The sequence below is a fragment of the Myotis davidii genome, unplaced genomic scaffold (assembly GCF_000327345.1).
Source record: "Myotis davidii unplaced genomic scaffold, ASM32734v1 scaffold44, whole genome shotgun sequence".
Taxonomy (NCBI): domain Eukaryota; kingdom Metazoa; phylum Chordata; class Mammalia; order Chiroptera; family Vespertilionidae; genus Myotis; species Myotis davidii.
The window spans coordinates 2,474,392-2,484,097 of NW_006299705.1; the positions used below are offsets into that span (position 1 = coordinate 2,474,392).

Here is a 9,706-nt window from a genome sequence, read left to right on the forward strand (position 1 = left end):
CCAACTTGAAAAGCAAAAAGAATCCAAAAATATGAAGATAGTGTAAGGAGCCTCTGGGACAACTTCAAGCGAACCAACATCTGATATTATGGGGGTGCCAGAAGAAGAGAGAGAGCAAGATATTGAAAACCTATTTGAAGAAATCATGACAGAAAACTTCCCCTGCATGGTGAAAGAAATAGACTTACAAGTCCAGGAAGTGCAGAGCAACCCAAACAAGAGGAATCCAAAGAAGATCATACCAACACATCATAATTAAAATGCCAAGAGCAAAAGACAAAGAGAGAATCTTAAAAGCAGCAAGAGAAAAACAGTTAGTTACCTACAAGGGAGTACCCATACGACTGTCAGCTGATTTCTCAACAGAAACCATGCAGGCCAGAAGGGAGTGGCAAGAAATATTCTAAGTGATGAATACCAAGAACCTACAACCAAGATTACTTTATCCAGCAAAGCTATCATTCAGAATTGAAGGTCAGATAAAGAGCATCACAGACAAGAAAAAGCTTAAGGAGATCATCACCATCAAACCAGGAATGTATGAAATGCTAAAGGATATTCTTTAAGAAGAGGAAGAAGAAGAAAAAGGTAAAGATACAAATTATGAACAACAAAGTGACAACAATTAAATACCTATCAACAAGTGAACCTAAAAATTAAGTCAGAATAAACTGGTGAATATAATAGAAAGGGGCATAGAAAGGGAGTGGACTGACAATTCTTGAGGGGAAAAGGGTGTGGGGGATGCGGGAAGAGACTGGACAAAAATCTTACACCTATGGATGAGGATAGTGGCAGGGGGTAAGAGCATGGGGTGGGATGGGAACAAGGTGGAGGGGAGATATGCAGAAAAAAGAGGAACATCTGTAATAATCTGAACAGTAAAGATTTATTAATTTAAAAAAATAAGCAAAGAACAACCACAATAGAAAAAAAAAGAAAAAGAAATATTCAGCTGGTCCTGGCCCATGTGGCTCAGCGGTTTAGAGCATCGTCACGTGCACCGAAGGATCTCAGCTTCGATTCCAGTCAGGGCACATATTCAGGTTAGAGGTTCAATTCCCAGTTGGAGTGTATACAGAGAACAACTGATCAATGTTTCTCTCTCATATCAATGTTTCTCTCTCTTTCACCTGCCCTTCCTTCCTCTCTAGAATCAATAAAAAACATATCCTCGGATGAGAACAAAAAAAAAAAGAAAAAGAAATACTCAGCTATCTACCTTTTTATGTGGCCTGTCTTTCCTCTCTAGATTTTTGGATCTTCTCATTTTTGTTCGGAAATTTCACAGTGTGGCCAAAACCGGTTTGGCTCAGTGGATAGAGCATCGGCCTGCGGACTGAAAGGTCCCGGGTTCGATTCCAGTCAAGGGCATGTACCTGGGTTGCGGGCACATCCCCAGTAGGAGATGTGCAGGAGGCAGCTGGTCGATGTTTCTCTCTCATCGATGTTTCTGACTCTCTATCTCTCTCCCTTCCTTTCTGTAAAAAATCAATAAAATATATTTTTAAAAAAATTTCACAGTGAGATGTCTTGCTTATGGTACTGGACACTTTGTGGGCCCTTTCAATATGGAAACTTCTGTGCTTTATTTCTTATTTCTTTTATTTCTTTTCTATTTTCACGGTTCTCTCTGGATATCCTGGAGAGGTCTAATTTTATTCTCTCTATTTTTTCTAGTTTTATTTTTTATAGGAGACTTGGAAAGCTTTACCTCCCAACTCTGCTATATCCACATATATATATACTTAAAAATCCTATTATATTTTTAATATCTAAGGGCTCTCTGTATTGTTCTTCATTCCTTTGTTTCTATGCCTTTTTAAGCAAGTTTAATATATCCTGATTCTTGAATTATTTCTGTTTCTTCTGGGTTCCTTTAGTATGTTTAGATCACTTTGATGTCTCTTTTATATTGGGGTCTTGGGGTTTTCTACAAACACTTGTTGATTTTTGGCTATCTGTTCTTATTTAAGTGAGAGAAACTAAAATGCTGACTGGAAATGTGTGAAGGGTAAAAGGAGTACAGCAGAGCCCAGGGCTTGGTTGAACTCACCCTTGGTGATCAAGAAGTAAGCTGGCCTTTGTGTTAGGGAATTGCCCGATGTATTTGGAATTACCTCTTCTTGGGCAGTTCAATTTATTAGTTTAAAGATACTTACTCAGGCACGGTGTTAAAAAACAAAACAAACAAACAAAAAAACCCCACCAGAGATGAAACACAAAAGAAATGTACTATTTCAAAGTTCTGGAGATCAGAAGTCTAAAACCTAGGTGTCAGCAGGGCTACACTCTCTAAGAAAGAATCAGCATTTCTTGGCTTCCTTGGATTTGGCTACATCGCTCCACTACCTCCAGCTTCACATTGTCTTCTCTCCTGTGTGCCTCAAATCTCCTTCTGTTTTTCTTTTATAAAGACACAGTAGTAATTAGATCCAGGACCCACCAAATAATGCAGGATGATCTCCTCATCTCAAGATCTTAATTACATCTGCAAAGTTTTTTTCTAAATATTCACTCTTTTATATAACACTAGAGGCCTGGTGCACAGATGCGTGCACTGGTGGAGTCCCTCAGCCTTGGCCTGCGGGGACTGGGCCAAAACTGGCAGTCTGACATCCCACAAGGGTCCTAGATTACAAGAGGTGCAAATCCATGCACTGGGCCTCTAGTATGCATATAAGATCTTTGGTTAATCTCTTCCTGCCCTCCCTCCTCCCCGCTTCCCACTGAGATTCATCAGTCTGTTCCATGTTTCCATGCCTGTGTGTTAAGCGTCTGCCCCCTGGTGGTCAGTGTGCATCATAGCTACCGGTCGAACAGTCATTTAGGCTTTTATAATATAGATAGATAATAGCACAGATTCCAGGGCTTAGGGCATGGACACATTCTGCAGAGCCACCATTTAACTCACTACAGGAGGAATATATAAGAAGGGCTTCAGTTTACATGAGACAGGACAATGGGAGAAGGTTTATAGAAAATGCCTGATCTAGTGTTCGTCCTACCACTAGTATACTAAACAGGAAATAAATCAACTTTTTTACGCTTAGTATTCAATTCGAAGTGGTCCAGCCCATTGTTCATCACAGAACTAACTCCAAGAACTATCAAAGGGTAGTTAGCTTGTTCATACTTCCAAATACATACAGTTCATTCATATGACACCAAAAAACTAGTGGCTATGCTTTTTTAATGTTTGTTACGTTAAAAGGGCTCATCAGAGATGAGACACAGTTCACCCACAATGTCCACACTCAATATTCTTGCTGTTTATCTCCTCTAAAATAACCAATTAGAAGTCAGAGGCAGAAATATCATAAGAATATATCTGAAGACTAATAAATTCTCAAGTGTTGCTTTACAGTAAAACCATCTAAAATATCGTTGAAATAATTTTATAATATAGTGAATGGCAAAAAAAATAAACAAGTACATCTGAAAGTTTAGAACTATTCTGAAATACAGTAGATTCCTGGGCCTGGCCAGGTAAACATTTACTTATACAAGTAAAGGAATACAAACTTTGGCTGCAGGTAGCTTTTGATAAGTTTTGTTCTTGGATGTTAACAGGTATGTGAATCTCTGAATCTATTCTATCTTTTTTCTCCTCACAATTTCTTACAGTGCTTTCATCTCCATTGATATTATTAGTTAATTCCTCATCTGAAAAACAAACATTTTTGCAGTATCAGTGTGGCAATTCTCCTTACTGGTTAAATGACTAGTCATGTAACTATTCCAAGTTTCTAATCCTAGCAAGAAGAATTTAGAAATGGTTTTATATAACTAATGTAAATTAGTTTGCTAAATGCAATTCTGATGGGAATACAGTGAATTGTTGAAATCACTGGAGCTAACAATTTCCTGCTGTAAAAATGTTAAGTTTATTGACACTAAGGATAAGTCTATACTAAAAATGAATATAATAATTGATATAAATACTGTTACTTCTGTCAATATCAATTTAGCAACAATCTTTGATAATAATGGTTGAACTTTTAAGGTAAACACAATTACTTAAATAATTAGCAGCATCCCCCAAATTATAGCCCTCATGTCCTCATTCTTGTCAGTTTGGGCAGAGGCTGAGTGAAATTCAGTTGGAAACTTCTATAAAATAAGTAAATCTATAGGAAATGTGTACAAATCTAGCAATACTACTAATACCTGGTTTATGAGAAATTTCCTTCTCTTCTCTTTGACTAACTTGTGAGATGTTGGTCAATTCTTTATTCATATTGTCAATGGAATGAAAATCTCTATTATGTATGATTTCACTTTCTGCAAGGTCTTGTCTCCATTTTTCAACATTAGTTGTTTCTATTACTTGAGAATGAACAACTGTGGATAAAGGCTCATTTGAAAAATTTGGTTTTTGGCCTTTGTCAGTGTAATTCCTTTTAGTGCCTTCTTTCTTATTCACCTTTTCCACAATATGTGTATTTGTTTGATTCATTAAAGAAGTTGGTATGCTGGGGCTACTGCAATCCTGAGGCCTTTGGAATTGCTCCACATTAGTCAACTGCAAAACGTCATGTGTTGAAATTGTTCTTGTACAAGCCAAGGAAGTATGCTCAGGACTGTCTTGTGAGTGAACAAAAGAAGTTCCATATATGTATTGTTCATAATTTGCAACGTGTGGTTCAGAAACGGCTGTATTATCTGAATTAGAAAAATTAACAGCCTCCTGTTGTGGAAGTATGCTTAGGCCACCTGCTTTTAATTTACTGTCCTGTGAAAAATGGTCTTTAGAAGGTAAAGACTGCTCAAAATCCATTACTTCTCTATTTGTTATATTCTCTTTATCATTATAGTGGTTTTTGCAACTTGTAGAACATATCATCTTTTTAGACGTTATGGTCTCTTCAGAGGTACAGCAATCAACATGAATATCATTATTAAAATTTTCCCACTTATTAAGGTCCTCTCTTTTTTCATCTGAGTTAGTGTTTTCATGAGATTTATAAGGACTAATGTGCTGTTGTTCTTGGTGAGTTTGAGCCTGCTGATCTGGAGTAACAATGGGTAATTTGATTTCTTTATGTACAGAAAGTCCTGAGAAAGTAACAGCTTTAGCTTGGTCACTGGATTCTAATTCCAAGGATTTTATTTCTTGACTTTCTAATAAATCCAGGTTCTGGGTATGTGTCTCTTTGGGAACTGAATGAGTGTCAATACTGTTACTTAATCCATTTTCCAGGCTTGCCAGACCTGGGCTAAAAGGTTTACATGACTCTTCTGGAAGGTCATAAAGGGTTTGGAGAATATGCTGCTGATCAGTAACCAATCTACTTCTTCTGGAAGAAGACACAGCTACGGTCTTTCTTGAGTTTCTTTCTTGGATTGCCTTATGCACCTGAGTCCTTTTATATTGTTCATTTCTTCTTCCTTTATATTTGGATGCATTTGTGCTGGAATCCTTGACATTATGGAGATTGTTTTTTCTGAGTCCTGTAGAGTATATTTGGTTAACAGTTGATTGCTTATGCTTGAAGTTGCCAAATTTCGTGCTTTTGGAATTTTTTGGGTAATGTTCATTTACATCTTCTTTCTTTATAAATAAACCTTTTTTGCTTCCTTTATCAACTTTTATATGTTCTGGCTTCTGTCTGTTGGAATTTTCATCACAAACAAACCCAATGCAATTTTTAGAACTGAATTTTGGTTTCTATAGAAACAAAATATATAGTTAGCTTTAATTTTCAGCTGTAGTTCTATACTCGATTCATTCTGGATTGTTCATAAATTAAACTATTATTCCATTCAATTTTATAATTTGATCTAATCACAGGGACTGCTAAGATATATACAACCTGATTCTTCAGAAAAAGTAGACTAATGGAAGAAAGGCAAATATAATAGACCCAGTGTGTGTACTAATCTTTATTTTCTGCTGTACATTTCAATTTCTGCCAATATTTTAGCACTACCAATCTTACTAAATATAATTTAAAAATCTTAATCTACTTAATATTTATAGGCTCTCGAAATAAATCAGACAAAAGTTTCCTTGTAAAGGAAACTTAAGAATTTTTTAGAAACACTCTTCTTTCCCAATTGTTATACAGATAGAGCTAGAATTAAGAGAGTTTCTTCCTCTGGTATCTATGAGAGACTGTAGGTAGGGCAGCAGAAGAAGGATCTTAAAAACAAGAAGACATATCTGCTCCCAAATTGGTCTGCATGGAAAGATTATTGTGGGCTGCTAAGATTAAAACAGGAACAATGCTTCCTGCTTCCTGTCACTCATCACAACCCAAGCACCAGATGAAGAGTAACTGCCCACCATGTAAAGTTCGAAGGGATGGATTGACGCCTTTGACTCTTGTACTGTGTTTAGGCCAGAGGAAATTTGACATGGTTGATAACCCTAATGGCTCCATGAAGAGGAGGCAAAAGGAAATGTCTACCAATACATTAGTGTGCCCAGATATGCTACATTTACTGCTTCCCAAATTAACAGCCTAGAACCCCCTGATTCTCATATAATTATTCCAAAGTATCTTAAAAGCAAAGGTGAAGTCACTGTTCCTGATGCATGCTTCAGTAACTTTTCTTTCCTCTTTGATGATGCATTCTAAAAAAGTGGGTTTTTTTGCTAAACAGAGATATACCTTTGGCTGGGGTGCATCCTCTACATCTAATGGATCAGTGCTATCCTTTTGAGCTGTAAACAAAAAGAGAAAAATCAAAGAAAACAGCCTCCAGTGGCCAGACTCAGGACTCCTAAAACACGCAAGTCCCTTGCTATGAGAAAACGAGGTAGAATTAAGCAAAATTATGCAAACATTTTCTATTAAGATTGGCATAATCTTACATAATATTACTATAATTTCCATATGTATCAGAAACCAAAAGCTATCTTGAGAGAGAGCTGAGAAAATTTCTGTGGGTAAAGCAAAATTGACCTTAAAAATTAACTAAAGCCGAAACTGGTTTGGCTCTGTGGGTAGAGCGTCGGCCTGCGGACTAAAAGGTCCCAGGTTCGATTCCGGTCAAGGGCATGTACCTGGGTTGCGGGCACATTCCCAGTAGGAGATGTGCAGGAGGCAGCTGATCGATGTCTCTCTCTCATCGATGTTTCTGACTCTATCTCTCTTCCTTCCTCTCTGTAAAAAAATCAATAAAATATATTTTTAAAAAAAATTAACTAAAGACAGACACTAAACTCAGTATTTTTATATTCTCCACAGATATATCTAGATATTTAACTGTGTAAAACCTACTTTTATAAAGCAAAAAATTATTTCATAATTAATTGAATTATCGTTTCCTGATATGTTTGCTTAATAAAGTTCAGTCTGTTTCTCTTGTTTTCCAGTGAGATTAGGCTACCAGAAAGAAGTCTTTTGCTCTAAAGAACTTATTAATTGCCTCTAGGTGGCTTTTATCAATGAAGTTATTTCTTTACTATAAAAATAGAGTGATTTGATCCAGATCTTACTCCTTAGTCAATGACATTCAACAATTAGCTCTTGAGAAAATTACACACATATTATCTCTTGAGTGGAAAGAATTTGTTTTGTGTTTTTTTTTCAAAGGACTGATACTAATTATTCAACAAAAATTTACTGAATGCCTACTATGTATATGGTACTCTAGTATTCATTACTAGACAAAATAAACATCCTTTCCTTCATGGAGCTTAGGTTCGAATGGTGGAAGACCAAAAATAAAAAATAAGCAATTGTCCAATGTGTAAGATGGTGTTAAGTACCAGGAGAAAAGGATAAATATTAGTACAGTAGGGTAAGAGGATTGAAATGTGGTAGTTCTAAAAACATGTTCATAAAATTTTTGATACCCTTCCATTCAAGAGGTGGAGCTTAATTTTGTTCCCCCCGAGTGTGAGCCAGACTTAAGAGACTCACTTCTAACAAGTAAATATAGCAGAAGTTATTCTATATCAATTCCAAGATTAGGTTGTAAAAAGCCTGTGGCTTTTGTCTTGGGTGCATTCTCTCCTGGAGTATAGTACTTTCTCTGAGCCAGCTTTTAGGTCATCAGCAGCCCTGGAAAAGCTCAATTGGCAAGTAACTGAAGGCACCAGCTGACAACCAGGGCAGGAAAATCCAGTTTTTGTTTGTTTATTTGTTTTTACATATAGAGTCTTTTTTAAAAAACAAATACCTTCATTTATTTCTGTTCTGGATCCATGAGAACTTTTTTTAATTTTATTGATTTTTTGCAGAGAGGAAGGGAGAGGGATAGAGAGTTAGAAACATCGATCAGAGAGAAACATCAATCAGCTGCCTCCTGCACACTCCCCACTGGGTATGTGATCGCAACCAAGGTACATGCCCTTGACCGGAATCGAACCTGGGACCCTTCAGCCCGCAGGCCGATGCCCTATCTACTGAGCCAAACCGCGTCGGCCTGCGGGCTGAAGGATTAATATATATACTTTTTTAAAAAAGAATGGAGCAAGGACACCATTGGGTGGATTTTCTCAAAATGTACAAGGAAAATAAATTTAATTTCTATAATTTTAAATTAAATTTCTGTAATTCTCTACTGACATGGTGAACAGATATAACAAGGCAATTTAATCTTACCTGAAGTAAGATGTTTTTGATGTTTAGGAACATAGCTCTCAAGAAGTTGCCTCATACGTATACCTTGGGCCACATCCAAAGCACACTTTCCATTGGCATTTCTAAATAATGGATCAGCTCCATTGAAAAGAAGTAACTCTGCCACCTAGAGGAAGATTGTTCAAATGAGGGAACATGTACAAAAGATACATTATTGTAAATGTGTGCTAGCATACAACTCTAAGCAACATCAAATATTTCTTCCAACAATACAAAGTTTGGGTTTACCTATAATATCTTGCCCAATAAAAAATTTAATATAATTGCTACTGAACCATAATTTGTTGATATGCATATCACTTTTCTTATAAAAAATTAGGGAGGGAGGAGAGGAGAGGGGAGGGGAGGGGAGGGGAGGGGCGGAGAGGAGAGGAGAGGAGAGGAGAGGAGAGAAAGAAAGAAGGGAAGAATGGAAAAAAAGAAGGGAGGGAGGAAGGGAAATATCTGCATTTCAGCTGCTCCTGAAATGGGGCTAGATATACCAAGAATGAGGACCGGGTTCTGCAGTAGTAAATGTTAGTGTAACAGGCTCCAGGAGATAGTTGTCTTCCACCTATACCTGTGATGCTGCTGTTCTCCTCAGAGTGTCAGAGAGAAACTGGTCAATCTTAATCTGTTACTATCCTTAAGGAACCTCTTCTGTGAAGCTCTTTCTGACCTTCTTTTCCACTGCTGTCCTAGAGAAAAATAAGCTCTCCCTTCTATCACGTATATATTTTATCTTAGTGCCCAATATACTCTATATTATACTTATTTCTTTTCTAAAAAACATATTTTTATTGACTTCAGAGAGGAAGGGAAAGGAATGCTGGGGTCCAACCCCAGCAGGTCCAGGGGTTCCCCATAGGTGTGGACGGAGTCGGCGAAGAAGGAATGGACGGAGACAGCGTTCAGTTGATCAGCAGCCTTGCCAGGATCTCTAGCCACAATCTCCAGCCAAGTTCTGTGTCCATGTTCTCTTGCAAGGTTCTCCAGCCAGGTTCAGACACCAGGTTCTAGTCAGGTTCTCTTGCCATGTTCTATCCAGGTTCTGTAGCCACGTTCTGTCTCTAGGCTCTTCAGCCAGGTTCTCTCGCTAGGTTCTGTCTCTAGGTTCTGTTGCCAGTTTC

General features: G+C 37.4%; 1 protein-coding gene across 1 annotated transcript in view; it reads right to left on the bottom strand.

The window, feature by feature from the left end:
• Positions 1 to 9,706, bottom strand: part of ANKRD31 (ankyrin repeat domain 31) — a 124,236-nt gene that overhangs the window by 47,883 nt on the left and 66,647 nt on the right. Inside the window, exons 12-14 of the mRNA XM_015571672.1 lie at positions 8,559 to 8,703; positions 6,618 to 6,670; positions 4,171 to 5,671 (exon numbers count right to left, since the gene is read on the bottom strand). Coding sequence (XP_015427158.1) covers positions 4,171 to 5,671; positions 6,618 to 6,670; positions 8,559 to 8,703 — 1,699 coding nt within the window. The remainder of the gene's footprint in view (positions 1 to 4,170; positions 5,672 to 6,617; positions 6,671 to 8,558; positions 8,704 to 9,706) is intronic.